The sequence below is a fragment of the Triturus cristatus genome, chromosome 4_1, assembly GCF_964204655.1.
Source record: "Triturus cristatus chromosome 4_1, aTriCri1.1, whole genome shotgun sequence".
Classification (NCBI taxonomy): Eukaryota; Metazoa; Chordata; class Amphibia; order Caudata; family Salamandridae; genus Triturus; species Triturus cristatus.
Genome location: NC_140585.1, coordinates 635,629,092 through 635,652,447, shown reverse-complemented (window position 1 = coordinate 635,652,447; position 23,356 = coordinate 635,629,092). Strand labels below are relative to the sequence as shown.

Below are 23,356 nucleotides of genomic sequence, written 5' to 3'. Positions count from 1 at the left end.
CATAGTGCCTTTGCTTCAATCTGAAGAGAGCAGATTCTGCTTGGGATGCATATTGAGAATGCTGGTTGAACTTGACTTTTGGTCTATGACCAACTTGGCAAAGCTGAAGAAAAGGATGAGTTTGAACAGTGTGGGCAAGAAGACTGTTTTATCCCTCACTGGGGAGTACATGGAGCCTATTATGAGACAAATCTATCCAAAGGTTCCCTCTATGTCTGTAATAGGTGGAACACCAAAGATTAGTATAGCAGAATGGCCACTCTACCCTTTCAGGGTAACCATCCGCAATGGGCCTTTGGCCCCATAGGTTGCACAGGACATCGAGATGATGGAAATCAACACCAGTGGGGTGGTGCCAGGAGAGAAGCAGAAAAGAAGACAAATGATGTACTAAAGATCCTGGGCAGATGGTCCTACTATAGAGATTGTAAAATGTCCAAAATTAAACTTGTATTTAGATAACCTCCATCACTTCTACCAGGCCTGATAACTCAAAAAACTATAACTGGTGATCAGGGGAAGCGAATGCAGGTGACAGTGGCCGAGGGCCCTGCATACTAAGTTGCCTATGAGAAGCAGTACAATTGGGGACATAAGCATGACAAGACAACCCTCATAATAAATATGTACAACCAGGGCCCGAGCAATGCCACATGTTAACAACAGACAATAGCAACAGTAAGAACCATAACCCAGCCATATGTTAAAGAACATTAACATGCAAAATTAGAAACAATAACAAAAAAGCACCAGGAAAATATGACCAAGGCCGGACGGATGCACACTCTACCTCAGGCTGCAGATGGCTAGTAGGTAATTCTTCAGCTCAGCAGTGCCTCGGAGGGGTGGAGCAGCAGCTACAGCCCAATGGGAGCTCTCTGTTGAACACTCACTTTGCAACATGTCCCTAAGTCATAAGAATCCACAGGCACCCATCAGGCCCTCAATGTCCCAGTAGATGGATAGGCTCATTGTTAGGCTAAGATCCAGTTAGTGAGACCTTAAGTCGTGATCGTGATTTGTCTTTGGGGCCACTGCCCCTCTTCACAGTATTTTTCCCATTGCCTGAGGACGATCATTATTCAACTCTTTCTAATCTCCTCTGCTCATCTTGGTCCTTGGCTGATCGGTCTTCCCTTGGTACATTGGCATGACGTGGCTCACCAATGGTCTCCCTAATGTCCATGTAATTATTATCCAACATGTCCCAAAAAAAATCTCAATCTACTCTTGGTCATCCTATTCCTGATAGCAATAGAAATTAGCATTACAGCAGATTCTAGGAGCCCATAACAAATGTCACATTTCTGAAGATGCGGTGTCAGAGACAGGAACTGCTGCCTCACAAAGTTGTTTGGCTGTGAGAAGTCAGGCAAAATGAAAATTTGGTGGGTGTCATGTTGGTAGGGCCATCTTTCCGTGCCTCTGATGTAATCTTCTGTACCTGTTGATGACTCAGAAGGCACGCCAAGATATACCAAGGCCCCTGACAAGAGGAAGACGTGTGAGACTTGACTCGGTGAGCCTGTGGTATCTCTAGCTGCGGTACAAACAACAGGTCAAAGAACTTTTGCAGGAAAGTATAGAGAAATGTAGTCATAGATGGACCATCCTTCTTTTCCTTTACTCCGGTAATGCGAATATTGTCTTGCCTGCTCCTGTCCTCCAAGTCAACCCCCTTCCTTCGCAGTTCCCAGATCCCCAAGGACCAGTCTGGGATGGAGTCAATACAGGCTTCAACATCCGAGACATAAGCATCTGTCATGTCAAGGCGGTGCTGAATGGAGGCAATAAATGAACAGAGTGATTGTACATCAGTGGCTGTTTCTGCGACAGCTTCATTAGTGCACAGTAAAATGTCCATTGCTGATATACCTGCAAGATCCTGCACCATGACTCCCTTAGGGGAGGCCACTGACGATTTTGAGTTAGAGACCATTTCTGAAAAAATTGACCTACTGGGTAGACTTGGACTTAAACTTGTGCGGGCGACCCATCAGCTGGAGAACGGTAAGGGCTTGTTAGGCAACCCAGAGGGAAATAGTCCCTGATCCAAACACTCCCCAAGATTGAAGAACACCCTCCAGAGAGGAAACCAATGTTCAGTTTGTACCTCCGACCACAGCAGATGTAGGGGAGGCCCCATTGGTGGCAAATGGCCAGATGGGAGGCTAACCAGGAAAATCCAGGAACAGTGTTGGTGGCAGGCAGCAACTAGATCCAAGTGTCCACACACCCCTACTCACCAGATCAAGCTATGTGTGTGTCTGACGTTAGGGCTATACTCCTCAGCAGCTGGCACACATACATGCCAATCAGAGCAGTGAGGGCCGCACCTCACAGGTATCCAGTTACATCATGGACATCAGGGACCATGGTAAGAGCCAAATGTCCACACACAGGTAAGCCAACAACTCTGCCAGGGCCAGTCCCAAACCTAACTGTGAAAAGAGGAGCATTAATAGCTACAGAAACATCAACGATAAGAAATCCCAGCCTTGGCGAGGGGGAATCTCCTTCACAAAGAGCTATGAATCATCACAGGGCCCTTCCGCACAAAGAAAAAAAGGATCAAGATGAATGTTATCCAGTGCTGTGCTCCTACAAATGACAGCAAAGAAGAGGAAAAAGAGCAGTTATACAATAGACTCCAATCCATCCTGGAGAACGCCTTGAGAGAGATATCACCTTACTGATGGGGGACCTCAATGCCGAGATTGGAAGTGATAGTACTTAGTATACAGAATACATTTGCAACCATGGCATTGGTGTCCTGAACAGTCTGGTGATAGGCGGTAGTGTATTCCCGCACAAAAGAATACACAAGGCAATATGGGTGTCACAAGACCATTCAACAGAGAATCAAATCAACCATGTTTGAACTGCCAAGAAGTTCCGGAGAGCCCTGCAGGATGTGAGAGTGATGAGAGCAGCAGACGTGTAGCCAGACCATCACCTTGTCGTGGCCAGACTAAAGCTGAAGACAGTATGGATGGAACCAACAAACCAACACCACCTTCCTCAAAGATGCACAGAAATTGAGTGAATACTCAAGTCCTGCAAGAACTAGAGGACAACATAGACCCAGTAGAAAGTAAATGATAGAAAATCAAACAATCAGTGACATCAACCTGCCAGGAGGGGGGAACAACCTTTACAACGCAACTTTTACAACGCACTACACTTACAACGCATTTTTTACAACGCAAAATCCATTACAACGCACTACACTTACAACGCATGACACTACAACGCATTTTTAAAAACTACCTTTACAACGCATTCCATTACAATGCCTACCATTACAACGCATAATATTACACTACACTATCCAACACTTACCCTACTGTTGCACCCCCTGGAGATAGAATAGTAATTTTTACCCCTATACTATCCAACACTTACCCTACTGTTGCACCCCCTGGAGTTAGAATAGTAACTTTTACCCCTATACTATCCAACACTTACCCTACTGTTGCACCCCCTGGAGTTAGAATAGTAATTTTTACCCCTATACTATCCAACACTTACCCTACTGTTGCTCCCCCTGGAGTTAGAATAGTAATTTTTACCCCTATACTATCCAACACTTACCCTACTGTTGCACCCCCTGGAGTTAGAATAGTAATTTTTACCCCTATACTATCCAACACTTACCCTACTGTTGTACCCCCTGGAGTTAGAATAGTAATTTTTACCCCTATACTATCCAACACTTACCCTACTGTTGCACCCCCTGGAGTTAGAATAGTAATTTTTACCTCTATACTATCCAACACTTACCCTACTGTTGCACCCCCTGGAGTTAGAATAGCAATTTTTACCCCTATTCTATCCAACACTTACCCTACTGTTGCACCCCCTGGAGTTAGAATAGTAATTTTTACCCCTATACTATCCAACACTTACCCTACTGTTGCACCCCCTGGAGTTAGAATAGTAATTTTTACCCCTATACTATCTAATACTTACCTTAAATGCAATTTAATATTATGCGTTGTAATGGTATGCGTTGTAAAGGTAGTTTTTAAAAATGCGTTGTAGTGTCATGCGTTGTAAGTGTAGTGCGTTGTAATGGATTTTGCGTTGTAAAAAATGCATTGTAAGTGCATGCATTGTAAAAGTGTGCGTTGTAACGTCATACATCCGCCAGGAGGTACTGGGTCCACAAGAAACACCATCATAAAGAATGGATCTCCACCGAAACTGTCCGCAAAATCCAAGAGAGATAAGAAGAAAAAACTACCATCAACACCAGCCACACAAGAGCAGAAAAAGCAAAAGCTCAAAGCGAAAACACCCAAACCAACAAGAAAGCAAAGAGAAGCTTAACGGCAGGCAAGCAGGCGGCGTGTCCAAGATGGCGACGTGAGCGGCCAAGTTTTCAGCTCGCTCCGTCGCAACTGCCAAATATCCTGCATTTAGCCGCTGAAGATTAGCCAGCCTACCTCGGAATCACTGCGAGACGCACCACGGGGATCGTGAGTGCTTCTGAAGCGACCGCGGCCACGGGGAAGCAAGACAACGAAGCAAAGACTTGGGCTATGTTTTCAGCTCTTCCCCCACCGGACCTCTGCTGTAAGCACGCCTGCCTAAAGACACCTGATTCACCGCCGGGATCGCATCCCATCCGCAGGCCATCCACAGGCCCGCGACTGCGACGTGAGATTGGATGGCAGGGCGCAGCCCAGCCACACGCCCTGCCACTTCACCGATGTTGCGAGGGTGTTTCTGTGCCACACCAGGGATGGGCCCAGCTACGGACTCAGGTAGGCCACCCACGCCTCATAACTCCCCAGCATACCTCAAACCTCGTGGCTATCACCGGCAACAGCACCCGGGGGCCTGATTTTAATCCGTGGGCTCCCCCCCATATTAATGGGCCCACCAGACAGCTCCTCAGGGGACTGGGCCATCATTAATTGAACTGCGCACCCTGCAAGCACAGTGTGACCAATGAGGCCCGAACACAACTTGCCGCTCCAGCCTTGCTGCGGATCGGCAGCAGGCACTGTCCTGTGGCCACCGCACCATACTAGCTCGACAGCATCAAAGTTGCTCCTGGACCTGTGGAGCCCCTTCGTGCCGGGGGGTAATGCCGAGCCTGGGCAGCGACGGCTTCCTGCTGAGCATATGCGCATGGACGCCCCTCTCCATATCGGCGCTGCTCTCCCACATCACTGGGCCTGAGAGCCCTCCTCTTGCCCAAAGTGAATAAGTGCAAGGGGGGGAAGAAGGTGAGTAGTGACTCCTTACCTGGCGTGATGTACTGCCTCAACACACAGCCTTCATTGACGGAGCCTATACAGGAGGCACCCTCCTTTTGAAATATGGATAAGGCAGCGCACCTCTATACTGTCCTGTAACTGGCAACCCCTGGACGATTGCTGCACGGGGTGCAACACTTGACCCATCTTGCCCTATCACACACTACAATTGACACCATTACTCCGCGCCCTGGTCTGGGTGCTGCATCCACGGTAGGGGCAAGGATCGACGACTACCCCCCCTTGACCGGGGGTCCATCCAGCAGCAGGACGTAAGCGTTGGAACCAGCATGCTCTTTTCCCCTTTCTCCCTGGTACCTACGGAGTGCCATTACCACCAGGAAGGGCAAGACAAGACCTGAGAAACAGCAGCCATAAGCAACTGACCCACAGGGCCCATCATCTGGCGCTGTGGGTGCCGACCAGTCATTAACGGGGCAACCCATACCACAAGCTGAGCTCTCACACCACCTCAACCAGCTAATGGCAGCGGTGATGGACATTAAATCCACCCTGGTCCCTAAATTAAATACTCTATGCGCAGAGCTCAGTTTCCTGCGAGAGGACCACAAAAAACTAAAAGACAGAGTAGAAGATATGGAGTCCAAAAATTACAACTGTGTAGCCCCCTGTGTCCTCAACGGTGGCTCAAATCAAGACACTGCAAGAGGAGGTCAACTACCTCAGAGATCGTGTTGACGACCAGGAAGGTACATCACGCCAGAACAACGTGTGCCTGGTGGGCCTGCCGGAATGCATCGAGGGACAGAGTATGGAGCTATACCTGGAAACCTGGTTCTTGGACGTCATACTTAAAGGTAAGCATTCCAATTTCTTCTCCGTGGAGCAAGCCCATAGAGTCCTGGGGGCCCTCATCGAATGGGCGCTCCCCCTAGGCCGGTGGTCGCACGCCTCTTTAACTACCATGACAGGGACCACATCCTGCAGGTTACAAGGGCCCATGGCCCGTGGGTGATCGAGAACGCAGAGGTGCACATATATCTGGACTACACATTAATAGTACAGAGCCGTAGGGCATACTTTAAGGACGTTAACCGTTGCCTCTGCGATCATGAAAGAAAGTATGCCTTACAATACCCGGCCTCATTGTGAATACAGCATAAAGGAACCACGGTCTTCTGCCATTCTCCTGATGACGTTTGGAACTGGGTGGAACAGAACGGAGTGGCGACAGTTCCAAAATCCACGGGGGGCTCCCACCAACAATGGAAAAAGGCCACACATCGCAGACATCGCCATCTGCCATGCGGGCAGCACCCCACCAAAGCCCAAGCAGCACAGGAAAGGGAGCAGGCTCTCAAACATGTTGAAAAGCACAGGGGCCGCCACTTCCCCTCTCCTCTCAGACTCAGAAGCAGAGGCCACCCCGGAACAAAAATGCTCCCTATCGGACTCACAGCAACAGCTGATGCTGGGTGATGGCCCCGTCGTGACACCGCAGACTTCAGATGAACTGGGTTAACTACTTACGGCACTAAGTCTCACCGGAACTGTGTAATCCATGCTAATGGAACATTAATTTGTATCCAAGAAGGAGGCAACAGCTGGACAAAATACTTCATCATCTCCTGATCGGCTGATCTATGAATACTCTACTAAGGTGGTCAAGAGGCTATGGCAAGACTGAGCAAGTATTCACATGTCCCACACACGATAATTGACTGTTATAGACATATCTTGAGTTTTGTGATTTACTGTTTTCTTTTTCTTCTTAATTTACTATGTTTGCATATAAGTGCATATGGCCTCTTGCCCATTGGAAATTAGGCCTGGGGTGGGGGGTTGGGTTTATAGTATACCACAAAATGCCAGTCCATAACATATATCTGCATGCCATGCTAGAATGCAGAATTGTCCTTCACATGCTACCTAACTATCTGTCGCATGCAGAGAATGCATATCTACTGTCTTGCTCTCTTACTGATTTAAATGCAAGGGAGTAATGACCTATTCTTAACCTGGAATGTGCGCAGCCTGGCCAGCTATGTCAAGCGACATAAAGTTTTCCAATACTTACGGAGACACAAAATTGCCATAGCTCTACTTCAAGAGACTTATTTAACACAACAAACACTGCAGTCGCTCAGTAAAAGATGGAGGGGTACAGTATTAGGCACAACTTATTCGGACTATGCCAGAGGGGCCTTGATCTGGGTGGCGCCGGGTATTCCACTACAGATAATGCACACACGCGTTGACCCACAGGGCCGTTATGCGATACTAGAGGGCTCTTTAGATGGTCGCCCATTATCCATGGTTTCACTTTACGCACCTAACTCAGGAAAATCCACATTCCTTCAGACATTAACCCCAGCACTCCTTAGGGAGCCTTCGGTACACACTTATTGGGGGGGGCGACTATAATGGCATTCAGAACTTAACTCTTGACAGTTCCCGCCCTCCCCTTCTCGGAGCACAGGCTGTTGGGCTTGCACACAATATGTCTACCTGGGCCACGCAACCTGGGCCACACAGATGCAAATGCTTGACGATTGGCGCGCAAAACATCCCACAGACGGGTATACTCACACTACTCCACTCTCTATGACCTGTACACGCAAATTGATGCCATTTACTGCATGGAAACAGCGCTGACGCATGTAGCTCACGCTGAGTACTTAGCTCATATGATCTCAGACCATAGCCCCTTACGAATTCAACTAACATGGGGTGCGGCCAGACCTAGCATACCTACTTGGCGTCTCTCTCTGGAGGTACTTGGTGACCCTGTTCTGAGTGCTACCATTTCACAGTCCATAACCTCATACTTCCACACTAACGAGGGAACGGCCACACACGCCGGCATTGAATGGGACGCCCTAAAGGTTGTTCTGCGTGATCAGGTTGTACAGGCAGTACACGGTATCGTTATGACACTAACTGGGGAAATACAAGGACTAGAAGCTGAAATACAACAGCAGGAACACAAGGCCCCCACGGACCCGCACATATTACCAGCACTCTCCAAAGGCAGATTAGCGCATTAGGAAGCACTGGATAAATTGTGTGCCCTAGATTACAAGCAGTACTCCGCTAGACAACACGCGGAGGGTGACAAAGCAGGCAAGACACTTGCTTGGTTGTTGAAGAGCAACCTTACGCAACCACCTATCACTGCAATATCTACCCTGGAAGTTAACATAGTCAACACACAGGAGCAGATCAATGACTCCTTTTATAAATACCATGCACCATTATACAAGGCCCCAGACTCAGGTGACCCTCAGGCAATGCAACTGTTCCTAGAACAGGTGACCCTTACACAAATAACGCAGGACCAATATACAGAACTAGAGGCTTGGCTCACGGTAGCTGAAACCTCTGACACCATCAAACAGCTAGCTAGAGGCAAAACACCCGGAATGGACTGCTGGCCGATGGAATTCTATGGTACATATTCAGCCCAGCTGGCTCCCAGGCTTCTCACTATATTTAAAGAAGCCTCTGATAGAGGCACATTACCTCCTTCTCTCTGCGAGGCTGTGCTCGTAGTCCTCTCAAAACCTTGTTTGGACCCCCTCCTCATGAGTTCGGACGGTCCGTTGTCATTACAAACATCGGATTATAAAATCTTGGGTAAATTGCTGGCCAACAGGCTGCTGGAGGCTGTTCCTCTACTGGTCCACACAAACCAAAACGAATTTGGCCCGGGAAGAGCACGGGACTGAACCTTCGACGCTTGTTCAAACTCGTAGAGTGGGCCCAAATGGCCCCTGAGCAACACTGGATAGCAGCCTTGGATAAAGAAAAGGCCTTGAACACCCTGGGATGGGATTAACTACAGGCAGTGCTGGCTCGATTCGGCATTGGTCCAAAGTTCCTATGCTGGGTAAAAATACTATACACTAACCCACGTGCCCGGGTGAAAAAGGGCTGCATCATTTCACCATCCTTTGACATCGAACACAGCACCAGGTAGGGTTGCCCACTCTCACTAATTCTTTTCGCCCTGACCATGGAGCCCCTGCCCTGTCACTCTACAGTCACGTTATAGACTGGAGCATACAAGTGCATACACAGTGGTATATAGTGTCCCTTTATGCTGATGACACACTGATTTATCTATGCAATCAGGGCGAGGCGCTCCGAGGTCTAGTTGCACTACTAGAAGCCCATACACGGCTGTCAGGCTTAAAAGTCAACTGGGATAAGTCTGTCTTATTCCCGATGTCGCCCATCCCAACCTAACAGAGACAGCGGCAACCTCATGCCCCACTTGTCAGAGCGTATGACTAATTTAAATACCTGGGTGTCCCGGTCTACCATTCCCCGTATGATTTGATAGATGGCAACCTGGGGATGGCGATCACCAGTGCCAGGGCAACTGTCCCATTCTGGACCACTCTTCCGCTATTCCCCATGGGCCAGATAGCCATATCCAAGATGTTCCTTCTCCCTAGGCTCCTATTCTTTTTTACCGTTCTCCCCTATTGTCAGCCTCAAAAACTTTTCCACGATCTACGGTCATTGCTAGTATCTTTGATATGGGGCAACTCCAGAGCAAGGGTAGCACTCTCGAAGCTTCATCTCCCTATATCAGAGAGAGGTTTGGGAGCACCCGATTATGAGCTATAGTTTGCAGCCGCTCAGCTCCAGTGGCCCATGCGCTGGCTTGCATAGAAGAACCTAGCTGAACTAGATACTTGGGCAATGGCGTTATCACAACCAGACCTGCTTGAGTGGCTATCAGGCACTAAAACTCAGCTCCAGAGGAACCGAGGGCTGCACTTTGCTACGGGTAGCCCATAATGCCTGGTAGCACTACGTAATAGCCAAACGCCGCCCTCCACCATATGCCCCAGACTTCCCCATCTAGACATCACCAGGGTCATATACCCACCTGAAACACCTGGAATTGGTCAATTGGCAGGCAGCTGGTCCGACAACATGGGGAGACTTAATTTAATGACTCCACCCTATGCTATTTTGACACTCTGATGTACGATTATGGTGTGTCACCAGGAACGTTTCTTCTTCACGCAACACTAATGCAACAGGCAACACGAATCTGGGGGGACATAAGCATCATACCACCAACTTCTGAAGCCTTGCAGATGCTACTGACACATGGGTCAGGTAGGAAAGCCATCACAGCCAGCTATTATTCCTTTGGAGCGGACACAGCCCCCTCATTGTCCCCATTATGCGAATACTGGACAGTGGTGCTCTCCACCAAAATCACAGACAAGCAATGGAAACAATGCGTGGGAAATCCCAAGACCATCTCAATGAATGCCAGACTGAAATTCAAGCAATTCAACTATTTACATCATACATACTTAACCACGCACAGGCTGGTGCGCATGTACCTGACCTCCACTGATATTTGTCCCAGGTGCCACTACTTGACGCTGACTTTATGCATATGGTTTGAACGTGTTCTCACATCACAACATACTGGGGGAAAATATCTGATATACTGACAGCGGCAACGGGGACCACAATTCCAACTCAGGGCGCACACTTCTAGCTAGGCATTACAAAACGGAATGCATGCCATAAGAACCTCAACAAATACATTGACCAGGCGCTGGGTCTGGCCAAACGCTCTTTGGCCATGGCCTGGAAGTAGTCCCTGACGGGCCCATGAATTAAACACTGGCTGACTGCCCTCCGGCGTTCCCTGGTGGCCGAACACGAGACACTGACATCTCAGCCCCCACGTCCAATGGCTGGAGCGCAACCTGTGGGCTGGCAACACTATGTAATCACTATAGAAGCAAGTCTCCATGATACAAACAACTAGGGGTGACATGGCAATAGCACTGACGTCGCAACCAGATGACACAACTGGGATATGCCGAGCACCTACACTAAGGCACACACACAAGGGGAGAATTAGGCTACACATACGTGGGTGCAGCAAACAGACATAGCTGTCTCCCATCTCCATCCTGGCCCGATCGCACCAACACATAGCGTGCCACCTGCACTGTAAAACTCCTCCCCTATTCTATTCCCATTGTACCCACCACAGCAGGACCTTGGTAGTTTGCACTTCGCATAAGCGGCACATTCAGCGGTAACATATTTATGATAACCATAGGACAGACACAATAGTTAGGTGCTATTATGTTTATTCCTTCTTTTTACATATCATGTTTTGATACAGCTTTGTACGGTTACATCTGTTGACAATGCCTGAAGTGAATTAATGTTGTTATTGATTATCTGTAAGGTCGAGCATGACGATTCGCCCCCCCCCCCCACATAGTGGGCACAATAATGCAAATGGAGATGTACTACAACCTGTACTTTACAATGTCGTATTTACAGCTGTATGTTGTTTTGATCATAAAATGAAAAAAGATTATTTAAAAAAAAAAATTAAAAAAAGCAGACGGGCAAAGATTTATCTAGGGTCGTGCCACAAAAGCCCAGGAAGTGGCAAGCCATGGAAACTTGAAAGAACTCTAAGACATAACAAGGAAACTCTCTGGAATATATAGAAAGCCAGACGGACCTGTTAAAGACAAAGCTGGGAAGACAATCATGGGTAATTATGGCCAGCAATGAAGATTGGTGGAGCACTTTGAAGGATTGCTGAACCAGCCCATGCGGCAGTCTCCACCAGACATAAGACCAGCTGACAAGGACTTGCCTACTGACTTCAGCAGACCAACAAAGGAAGAACTGTGGCAAGCCATCAAACAGCTGAGAAAGGGGAAGGCAGCAGGACCTGACAACAATCCTTCAGAGGCATTGAAGGCAGACATTGAAACATCAGTAGACATGCCTTACCCAATTATTGGAAGGATCTAGGAAGAGAAAAAGGTGCCATTAGACAGGTGGGATATCTTATCAAGAGCCCTTAGAAAGGTGACCTGAGTAACTGCGCAAACTACAGCGGGATAACTCTTCTATAAACCCCAGGCAAAGTGTTCAAAAGAGTAATTCTGAACAGAATGAAGGAAGAAGTCGACGCTCGGTTGTGAGACCAGCAAACCGGCATCCGCAAAGATAGATCCTGCACAGATCAGATTGTAACACTGTGCATCATCATTGAGCAGTCGATGGAATGGAACTCCCCCATCTATGTTAACTTCATCGACCATGAGAAAGCATTCAACAGCATGGACAGAGAGATTCTTCAGAAACTCTTCTGCTGCTGCGGTGTGCAAGATAAACTTATAAGAGTCATCAGGAACTCTACCGAGGGAATGACATGCAAGCTAGTCCATGGAGAACAACTCACAGAAGCCTTCTAAGTGAAAACCGGAGTCCTCCAGGATTGTTTGCTCTTGCCTTTTCTCTCCCTGTTGGCCATAGAATAGATCGTCAAGACATCCACAGCAAGGAGAAGAAATGGGATGCAATGGACACATTGGACACAGCTCAATGTCCTGGACTTTGCAAATGACTGGAGCCTACTCTCCCATACACATTTGTAGATGTAAGAGAAGACTGAAAATGCGGCAGCCATATCAGCACAACTTGGCTTCAACATGCATAGGGGAAAAACTAGGATTCTGAACAATGGCATGGCCAGCACAACTGCTGTCCCTCTTGGAGGCGATGCACTGGAAGAGGTTGAGGCCTTCACATACCTGGGCAGTTTCATAGGCAAGCAGGGCTGCACTGACGCCGACGTCAAGGCAAGATTCGGCAAAAACGAGGGCTGGCTTCATTCAGCTAAAGAAGTTCTGGAGCTCCAAGGACCTAACAATGCAAACTAAGATCAGACTATTTAACACCAACTTAAAATCAGTCATTTTGTATGGAGCAGAAACTTGGATGACAGCAGTGACCACCACCAACAAAGTTGAGACTTTCATCAACACATGTCTGAGGAAAATCCTCCGAATGCACTGGCCAAACACCTTAAGCCACAACGACCTTTAGCAACAGACTTTCCAACTCCCTTCCCATGAAGAAAGCCTTTGGGGCTGTATAGATCTCACCCTCTGCAAGCTCACATCAAACACCACCAGGCAAGCTAAAACCTGGAACTCTCAAGTGAAAAGTAAAAGAGGAAGGCCTAGAAACACTTGGCTCTGAGACCTAAAATGATGACTACAAGGAAATAGGTTACACCTGGAGAGTCCTGGATGATGGCCTATACCCCAGCAGGGGTAGTAGTCATAAGTATGTAGGCTCCCACTGTTGGACCAGACCTCCCCTCAGTGCCAGTGAGAAACCCATAGCAACGCCAGGGGAACAATGTGACTACGGCCATTTAATTTGAAATAGGACATGAGAGTCTGACCTGTGTAGGAGAGCCAGGCCACCATGCGCCCGCTGGTTGTAGCAGTTGGTTAAGATGAAGGCAGTTGGCCACATCCAATATGGCAGCACGCTAATCCCCGTCTAGCCGCCACGAGGTCCTGTCCCCCCAGTGTGGGACTGCTTGTGCTGGCAAGGTAGACCGGGCCTTAAGATCGGGTGCACCCCCCACGGTGAATCTGTATGCGGTCGGTAGGTGCTGAAAGAGTGTCTCCGATCTCACCAGGTCTCTCACCACTCTCGTGCCCTTGCTCCGACAAAACCAGTAGTGCGGGTGGTGCAGCCTGGAAATCGCCATCCGACGGTCGCATGCTGCTTTCGTCAGAGCCTGCAGCACATGGGGACAGTCGTCCGCCCCATCCACTAAGTCCTCCACTCACAGCCTAAGATAGGATGGGCTTATACCCCAGTATCTGCGGCCTCATTCTGTGGTATGGCGGTCAAGCCCCCGTCAAAGCCACTCCCACCCGCCTGCTTCTGTGCCTTGGGTGGGCTCAGTCTGACATGACGCCGAGGGGCCTTGGTGAGAACCTGGCAAAAGTGAACTGCAGGGCATCCATTAATCATGGACCAGGGCCCAGCCGGCCGGGAACCCTTCACCCCCCAAACCCCCCCCCCGAACTAATCTTGCAGACTTTCTTACTTCCTTCATAAACGGATCCAGCATTACATTAATCAAAGATTTCCATTGCCATTTAGATAACTTAAATCGCTTTGACTGTTGCTGGTCTCACTCAGATTATTTCTTTATCTACCCTTAGAATGGGCACTTACTTTTCCTGTTTTTAGAAATGAACAAAAAAGTTTTTACAGGTCAGGCAACAGAACTGGATGACATAGAGCACATATTCGAACCATAAAATGTTACATTCTTTTTTGATAAAATCTATTTTAAAAATTAATGTAACGTTTTAAGCCATGTAAAATCCCATGGGCATTGTTTTATGAACCTGTAATAACATTTTAGTTGTTTATGAGAATACAACGTGTCCCAGGGGTCTTTTCTAAGCTCTTAACCCCAATAGATTCCCACTGACACATTAAGCTTATTTTATATATTCATCTTGATGAATTTTACTTTTTTAGCTTTTATAATATTTACATGTTTAATGAACTACGAGTAAAAATGTATTTTGTTTTCGAAATACAGATTTTTTACCGTTCAACAATGTATTTCTGCTTGTCAGATTTCTTACCTTCCATAGCAGGCACATTCTGGTGGACAATAATTATCTTCAAAGTATGGCACATATTCTTTCGACTTGGGTCCTTTTTTATGTTTGCCATGTTTGACTTCTTTCTTCGTATTATTTATTGCTTTATTACTTTTATTGTGATTTTCCGGCATGTTTTCTCTCATATATTTGGCCGCAGTTTTATTTTTCTTTGTCAATATTTTCTTTTTGCTTTGGAGAACTTTGCTTTTAGCTTTTACAAGTGAAGGCAATCCTTTCGTCTTCTTTTTCTCAGATTCGTCGTGAGACCCAGAATTCCTAAATTGTACTTTTTTGAGATGTGAATTAGTCAATGTCTCAAGTACTTCGCCAGGAACATTGCTATGATTTTCCATGTCAGGAAAACTACCAACAGTGTCATTGGGGAGCTGCTCCCTTTTTTCCATGTTCACATTAGTGTTGTTCATGCTAAGATCCGCTTGGTCTATTGTTGTTTGTGTGAATGGAAGAAGGCTATCATTCAATAACATTTCCATGGAGGTGTTATCTTCCTTAGAAATTGGTTCTGGTGTCCTGGATGAAACAAGTTCTGTCTCTTGAATAGAATGTGCTGTGCTCAGGACTTCCTCAACTTCAAAACTAATACGTGATGTTGGGTTACGTTCTATATCCCATGTCGGCAGCGCTGGAAAGGTCTCATTTACATTTGTCGTCACATTTTCTGCTTCAGTAACTGGTGGGCCTGTTTAAAACAAATAGTCTCAATATGACATGTGAGTCACAATAATAATTTTTCAAAACACTTTTCGTATCATATTTATCGCCAATATATTTAATATGTTATATTTACTGTACAATGCTCACTAATTTGGGTCATTGTAAATTCATTTTATAACTTCAATTATTTTGAAAAAGAAATCCGTTATACACATTGTTTTCATCTTTGAAGTGTGGCAATGTGTCCATGTACAAAATACTTCTTTTTTTACTGATGTTACTGTCCAAGGAGTTTTTGTATATGACACCAGGGGTCGTATTATGGAACTGCCCGGGGTGATTCAATTGGCATTTGCACCCAGTGTGCGCCTCCCCGGGGCACTTTGGTATTACAGGAGGGGCCACAGATGCTTGTGCATCACCTCCTGTAATACCGATAGCACTGGCACGCGGACAGTGCCAGCGCTCCCTGAAGAGGGTGTTCCCTCATTTGCATTGGGACCTGGTCACATGCAAATGAGAGAATTCCTTTGCCTCTGTGCCTGCACCGTATTACAGACGCAGAGGCAAAGAAGCTCTTAGGAGGCACACTGACAGTGCACCACCTAACGATTTTCACATGAATGTGCTGCCCCCAGGGAAGGGTGAGTTCACAGCTGCCCTGGGGGCAGCACATCCACCAAAATGTGGTGCATTTTCCTGGATTGCGCTGGGCGCACTTTTTGAAAGGTGTACCCAGCGCAATCCAGGAAAATGAGCCTCCTCTATAATATGGCCCCATTTCTTCCATTTCTTTGGAGCATCCATTATGAGGCAAATATAAGGGCAAAATTAAGGGCATTCTGTAAATGCATGCGCCTGTTTGAAAATACGTTTTTTCTGGATTTTTTAGGTGTAAGACAGAGGTATCCCTCTTTTGTCTTCAAAGGCTTTCAAGGGCTGGAATCATGCCATATTTTCCGAGTATGAAACGATATACATTTTAGATCCCGATCAGGATTGGGTATCAATCTGTTGTAAGAGATCAAATGTGTCATGATTTTTGTATTTGACTCTAATCCTGTTAGACCCCTGTGACTTTCTGCGAAGACCCACAAAATCTTTACATTTAATACACTTTTTTCCGTTATAAGGGAGACACAGAGATGTATGTGATCACATATGATACAGGTAACTCTTTTAAAAGTTGCTGATGCCCACTCTCTGGACACCCTTTATTCGTGTTCAAAAAGGGTTATTGGCCAAGTATACTACCCCCACAATTTGAGATTCACAATTTCAAATCCGAATACCAACATTTCAAACCAAGGTCTTTGGTTTGGCCACATTTTCGGATTCTACTTGGCTAATGCCATAATGAACCACAGGATAGTATATAAGTAGAGGCATATCCATCTATATGTCTATCTATCTATCTATCTATCTATCTATCTATCTATCTATCTATCTATCTATCTATCTATCTATCTATCTATCTATCTATCTATCTATCTATCTATCTATCTATCTATCTATCGGTCTGTCTGTCTGTCTGTCTGATCTGCAGATGCGCAGAGTTTAATATGCTATTTAGTGTGGTGTTGGGAGGGCCATTACTCACGAAAGACAAAGCCTTGAGATAGTCATTGTGACCCTTGATCCCTCAACAATGCTACAAAAACATATTATATTCTTTGCATCTATATGTATGATTTATGCGGTGGCATTGTTTCATGTGTATTTGTTTAAATACCTGTATTTAACTAAAACCAGGATGCAAGCAGCTAAATGTATGCTTCAAGGCAATATCACACTATAAGTGACTATTAGGAGAATTACTTCTCTGAGTAAAGTACAAGCAATTTATGAAGTTAGGTATGGTGATAAGATCTTCGCTTATATTTTTAAAAAAACACTCGAAATTCACTGAAAACAATAAAGGTGAAAGTGATGTTTCAGTTAGGTTTTGAAATAAGATAATAACTAACATTTAAAAACAAAAAAGCCCTCTTAAATTTACCATTAGTGGGTTATTTAGCTAACTATGCCTTGCGCCCCGCCATGCACTGCTTATGACCTCACACATTAAGTCACTCATGGCATGTTAAATGACATAATTGATGACAAATTGAATACATTTCAAACATCACGGATGACATCAAAATACCACAATAGTCATTTACTACATAGAGTTACGCAGTGTACACGTGTGGATCCATAGCATGGAAATAGCATAAGCCCTTGGGGCAAGTGTGACTGTGCATGTTGAAAGTTATATGGTGCACCGTTTACCAATCACTAAAGTTTTGGATGCAAGTTGTACTCCATGTTAAACAACGTAAAGGCTGAGTATGCTTCATGTGGGTTGCAGAGGTGTGTTTGAAAGTAAGTTGAGGCTTAAAGCCAAATGTGAAATACTCTTACAATTACAGATAGCAATGAATTATTCCATTTTTGTATGAGGCAGTCTTCAAACTTCATTGTTAGGAGACAACACGGGTTTATCAGGAAACCCCGCTTCGACCAAACCGTACATCTAGAAGAAGCGTATTAATCATATTTCTCAAAAGTGACAGTGTCATGCTAAATCTCCCTCTTATTTTTCATATTATCTCAGGTTTTTTAACAAATATATGTATCCATTGATTGGATCCATCATAATATCAGAAGATTCAATTGACAGTTCCTCTTCTATCTGATTGACAAACTATACAACAGTGTACTGTATAGATGTGCTAAAGAAACACGCCCATCCCTATGTTAGAAGTAGGGTTATCCAGTCCAGCTTGTATCTGCTAATTAATCTTGCCCTCACAAACCCAAATCCAACAACTTAGCTATACCCCCAGTCCGCCGTGATGTAGATACCAAAAAGGGGATGCGTAGCGAGTCTGGTTGCTCAGCCCTGCAGACAGCACACACTGAATAGCAAATGTTGGTCACTTATGGTGGGTTGGATGCATGGACCACTGCAATCAAAGGGAAGAAGAGCTAAATAAAATATGAAGACTTTAATTGTGCTCATATTCACTTATTCCTATCGACTATGAATTTGAAAACTTCTAAAAGTGCACCCAAAATAGTGATTTTTATTGCCTTGAATACTACCTGCACTTTGAAAAGTGGAGAGAGATCCCCTAGAAGGCAGGTGCAGTGAATCAATCACTGTGCCTCCTAAGGGCATGTTTGCCTCTGCGCCCTAATATGATGCAGGCGCAGAGGCAAAGTGATTCCCTCATTTGCATGGGTCCACACCCCCATTCAAATGAGAGAACGCCCTCCAATGATAGTCCTGGCACTACATGTGCATCAGCTCTCTCAGTATAAAAGGATTACATCAAATGACAAAAATCACACTTTCTGAGTAAAGTTCTAACTTTTTGCCAGATTTGGTGTAATTTCATTTAGTCATTGTTTCAGTAACAAAGAGTTCCTATTTGAATGAACATGGGAAATCATGCTTTAGGCACCCCCCCCCCCCCATCTTTCTTGACTTGACAGACTAGTACTCTTCCTATGGAACCACTGATCTACCAATAAATACACCCTGTGATGACGATTTGTTACTTCCATGTGTGCTGCAGAATTGTGAAAACCAAAGGTTACATTTTCTTATAAAACTACAGGGAGTTGGTTAAAAATGATATATTTCAGGTATATGTATACACAGCTGTACTTATGTTGAATTCTTTCAAAGTCTTACGATACCTCTTTGTTTTGTAGGCACTCACCAAATTACCATCTGAGTGACAAAGCAGAAGCACTGGATTCCCGAGTCTCTGTTTCCTTTTTCCCTGGTTCTACAATTGGCCCTAATATTTCTGTATATGTGATCAATGGTGGGAGTGGAGAGAGGTAGAACTAAGTATCACTCCATTTGGATACTGTGCATAAGGTTGGTGACCTCTTGCAAAGGACTGTAGCTTAATAAGAAGCTTTTCTCCATCCAAAATTTGGAATGGAAGACAACATTTACTACCTAGAACACACTGTGACAGAACAGCCCTCCCCTGCATGCTCACATATATAAAGTCTGTCACCTATGGGCTAGAACATGCATGTCTTCTGTTTGTCTGGGATGAGTTACAGGAAGTTTGTCTTCCATATATGTCAGAATTCAAAGATTCCCTATCCTTTGGCTGAGGTACTAAAATGTTACCTTCTGTTTTTTATGGAATGAGGCAAGTAAAATGACTTCTATTTGCATGAGTAGATGACTAGAAAGTATGCAGACCACCTCACTTGATGTCACTATGGATACAATCTCCAATCCCCAGGTTTTGATTATCAGCCTGAAGCAGTTTAGGCAGTGAAGTCTTGATTTGCTTCCATTGTCTCATTTAGACTGACACACATGATAGCAATTTGTAGATGAAAAGTTCAGTACTGGAAAAACTGTCTGCAGTGACATGGAGAGAAGTATTCACCCTAATCACCTTCTGTCACCCCATTCAGTCACAGGAGCACAAAGGACTTTAAATATTGCATGGCTAGTTGAACTTCAGTATCTAATAACGTCTGCACTATCGCCTAATGATTCTATCCGTACAAACGATCATTCATCTCTAAGAGACATATGACCTGTTGTATAAAATTTCAATTTGCAAAAAGTGGTCGCAAAAGAAAAGGAATTATGCAACCTGACCTTGGTACTAATAGCTCAGTCCGCAAAATTCTGAATCAAAGTGGCTTGCAATCTGACCTACATCATCAATTTTCATGAGGTAGGTCGTAAACTGTGACTCACCACGACTGCATGCTGACACAAGCAGGGTGGCCTCCTGGAGTCAGCAGACCACCATGTCGGTGATGACATTTTAAATAAAGTTAACTTTTTTCTCAAAAATTTGGCCTGTTTTCCTTAGAAAAACTGGGTTACATTTAAAAAGATTTTTTGTTTGTTTGTAGTTTGTTAACCAAATTGGAAATGGATTAACACCTCCTTTGAGCTGTCAGTAAAATGTTATATTTTGCAAACGGATATTGGTCGCAAAGCATTGATACATACCTTTATGAATTGCTATTATGAAGTGATGTCCTAAATGCGCCCCTTCCACATAGTGATGTGTTATGGGTTTCTAAACTCATCTTGTGATTCAGTGACGTATAACGAATAGCCATTTTGCAGTTACAAACTGTCAGTGATTACAATTTTATGTCTGGCTATAGACAATCTTAGATGATGATGCCTTAGGTCATAAATTCTACATCATAAAAATGTACAATAAGAAGTACAGAGAGAGAGGGTGTTTTGGGTCACTCCCCTCTTTAGCCAATGGCTTTCATGTGTTTTTCATGGATTCTCAATTCTTACTTGGATGAACTGTCCAACAATGCCCTGGCATGTTGAGATGGTTACTTTGTTCAGTTTGTGTTCCAATTAGATTTTGGTGGTAGTCCTTTTGTTAGACTGCAGATGCAACATGATATAGGTTGTTATTAAACATCGGTGTGTGTTCATTGATATATAACCTTTGCAAGAATATGACATTTTCACTTCTAGTTGATTTTGATTTAGGAGCTGCTTGATGTTTGTTGGCCTTAACCTGTCATACATGTGCTATTCATTAGTCACCTTTTCACATTTGTTAATTTTACTTTGCTGTTATGATAAAATATTTCTGGAGTAAATGCTTTCTGGATCACACAGTAAAGAGGTGTGCACACATAGGCTTTCTTAAAGATTCAAGTAAAGCATTGGCAACTTGTCAAAAGTGTTTACTATGCAGTCATTTACTGTGTATGCTTTTTAGGTTCATCATTTCCTACTTCATCTTTTGAATCCTTTTTATAACATTCTTTAACAATCCTCTTTGAGGGTACAACTTAACTCTGCTAATGTATGCTCAGCAGAGTGGCCCTAATGGCAGCTTCTATATTGCTGTAGCCCACGCTGTTGCTTCATTATGGTTTTTGGTTTCCAGGACAACTAGGACAACAAGTGCACAACAAAAAGCTAGACCTATTGGATTTGCCAGTCCTTGTTTTGCATGGGTGCTGACTCCACAGTCTCTCAAAGTAAAATTGCTCTTTACATAAATAGGCAGTCCAAAAACAATGCCAGCAGTGACCCTCAGAAGGACAGACTCAGCCTCTCATTCTTCTGAAGTCCATAAATTGAATACCATTTAGTTGAGTAATAGTAACCACTGTTATAGACAATAGTTTAAAAATCTGAGTTGTGGTATGAAATGCGAGTCAAACATGGACATTTGCCTTAAGGAAATAGTTGGAGTAATTACAATATCAACCCAATTTCGGGTGGTACCGTACAATTGTGAATAATTAATATCGCATATGCTAATGAGAATTATGTTTGCAATCAACAGAGCACGAATATTTGAGGTTCTATGAACAAGGTCGGTGGTGATCACCAAAATGTGGATACAATATTGCATGCCAATGTTTGAGCAATTGTTAGAGAAAGATTTTGTTTACTACAAGTACCAGAATGCTTTGCTGCACCATCAAGGAAGTGATGTCACTTTTAGTTTAGATGTGAGTTTAAAAATAGAAAAAAAAGTCTTAGTTACTGCTAGTCTCGTGAACAAGGTCTCTGCTGGGACTGAAACGAGTAGAGTTTGTTAACTGGCATGCTGTAAATAAAGAAACTTGACGAAAGAATTGGTGACAACGCCGTATCCTTTCCGTGAGTGCGCGAGGAAGCCCTGGGGGAAACGAAGGAGAATATATATATATATAGATATATATATATTATCTACTGGCGGTCGCCAGTAGATAGTTATAGTTACAACCTAGTTTCCATAGGAAATCTCAAAATTCTATTTTGAATAACTTTGGCGCCGGTTGACGAATCCTCACGAAATTTTCAAAACTAGTGGGGCGCTCCGTTCAGCTCCTACCCTGAAAGTCTCGGGGTGATTCGTCAAGCGGGCGCCGAGAAAAAGGGGGGTCCCAAAACACGTTTTCCCCATGCATTTTTCCATAGGACCTTTAGTCGCAGCTACAGCCCGAACGGCTGAACAGAATTACGTGGAATTTGGCAGAGAGGTAGCCATAAGGTCAAGGAAGTGCCTTTTACAGGTCTGGTGTAAATCTGTTCAGTATTTCCTGAGAAAATAGCATTTAAAAGCATATCAATATCTATACGCACGCACCGTGCGCGCACTGTGCGCGCACCCTGCCGTGCGCGAGCGCAATTCTGATTGGTTGTTAGATGTCGGTAAACATTCGAATCGGTCTAAACCAGGAATTGTCGGCCGCCATTTTGTCTCTCGCAGTCTGAGGGGGTGAAAAACAAAGGTGGAGAACGTGAAAAGGGGGCAGAGTGGACAGTTCCTGACCCCCTAGCCTTGGTCAGGGGGTCACAGAAGGACCCCCAAGGGAGAAAAAAACCAATTTTTTTTTTTTTTTTTAAATCGCGAGGTGCGCACACCCTGCACGCACTGCAAACCGTGGGTGCTCGGTGCGCGAAGTGCACCGACTGCCCACCGAGCGCACACGGTGCGCGCACGGTGTAAAACATGAAAAAAATAAAATAAAATAAAAACATAACTTAGCATTTAAAAAACCGTACAAATTCACTGAAAAAACCATAGGTTTCACACACATTATAGTTACAAATTAGCATTTAAAAAACCTTGCAAATTCACTTAAAAAACCATAGGTTTCACACATGTTATAGTTAGCTGGACATTTCACTCGTAAAAAACCAATGAAATTCCCCCGTTATAGTTACTGCAGGCAACTATAACTCACGCGACCACAATCCTCTGCTGATGACGTCAGATATTACATCACTGATGACATATGTGTCTTTCTGAAAAATAAATATTTGTAATATATGTATAGCTAAAGATTAATGGAAGAAGACATGGGTAAATAAGTGTCTAAATACAGTGATGTAATATCTGACGTCATCAGCAGAGGATTGCGGTCGCGTCAGTTATAGTTGCCTGCAGTAACTATAACGGGGGAATTTCATTGGTTTTTTACGAGTGAAATGTCCAGCTA

At 44.7% G+C, this 23,356-nt stretch overlaps 1 protein-coding gene across 1 annotated transcript in view; it reads right to left on the bottom strand.

Annotated features, from left to right (window-relative positions):
• The window catches only part of LOC146855315 (podocan-like), a 90,743-nt gene that overhangs the window by 46,311 nt on the left and 21,076 nt on the right, over positions 1-23,356 (bottom strand). The window contains exon 2 of the mRNA XM_085653013.1: positions 14,708-15,428. Coding sequence (XP_085509139.1) covers positions 14,708-15,428 — 721 coding nt within the window. The remainder of the gene's footprint in view (positions 1-14,707; positions 15,429-23,356) is intronic.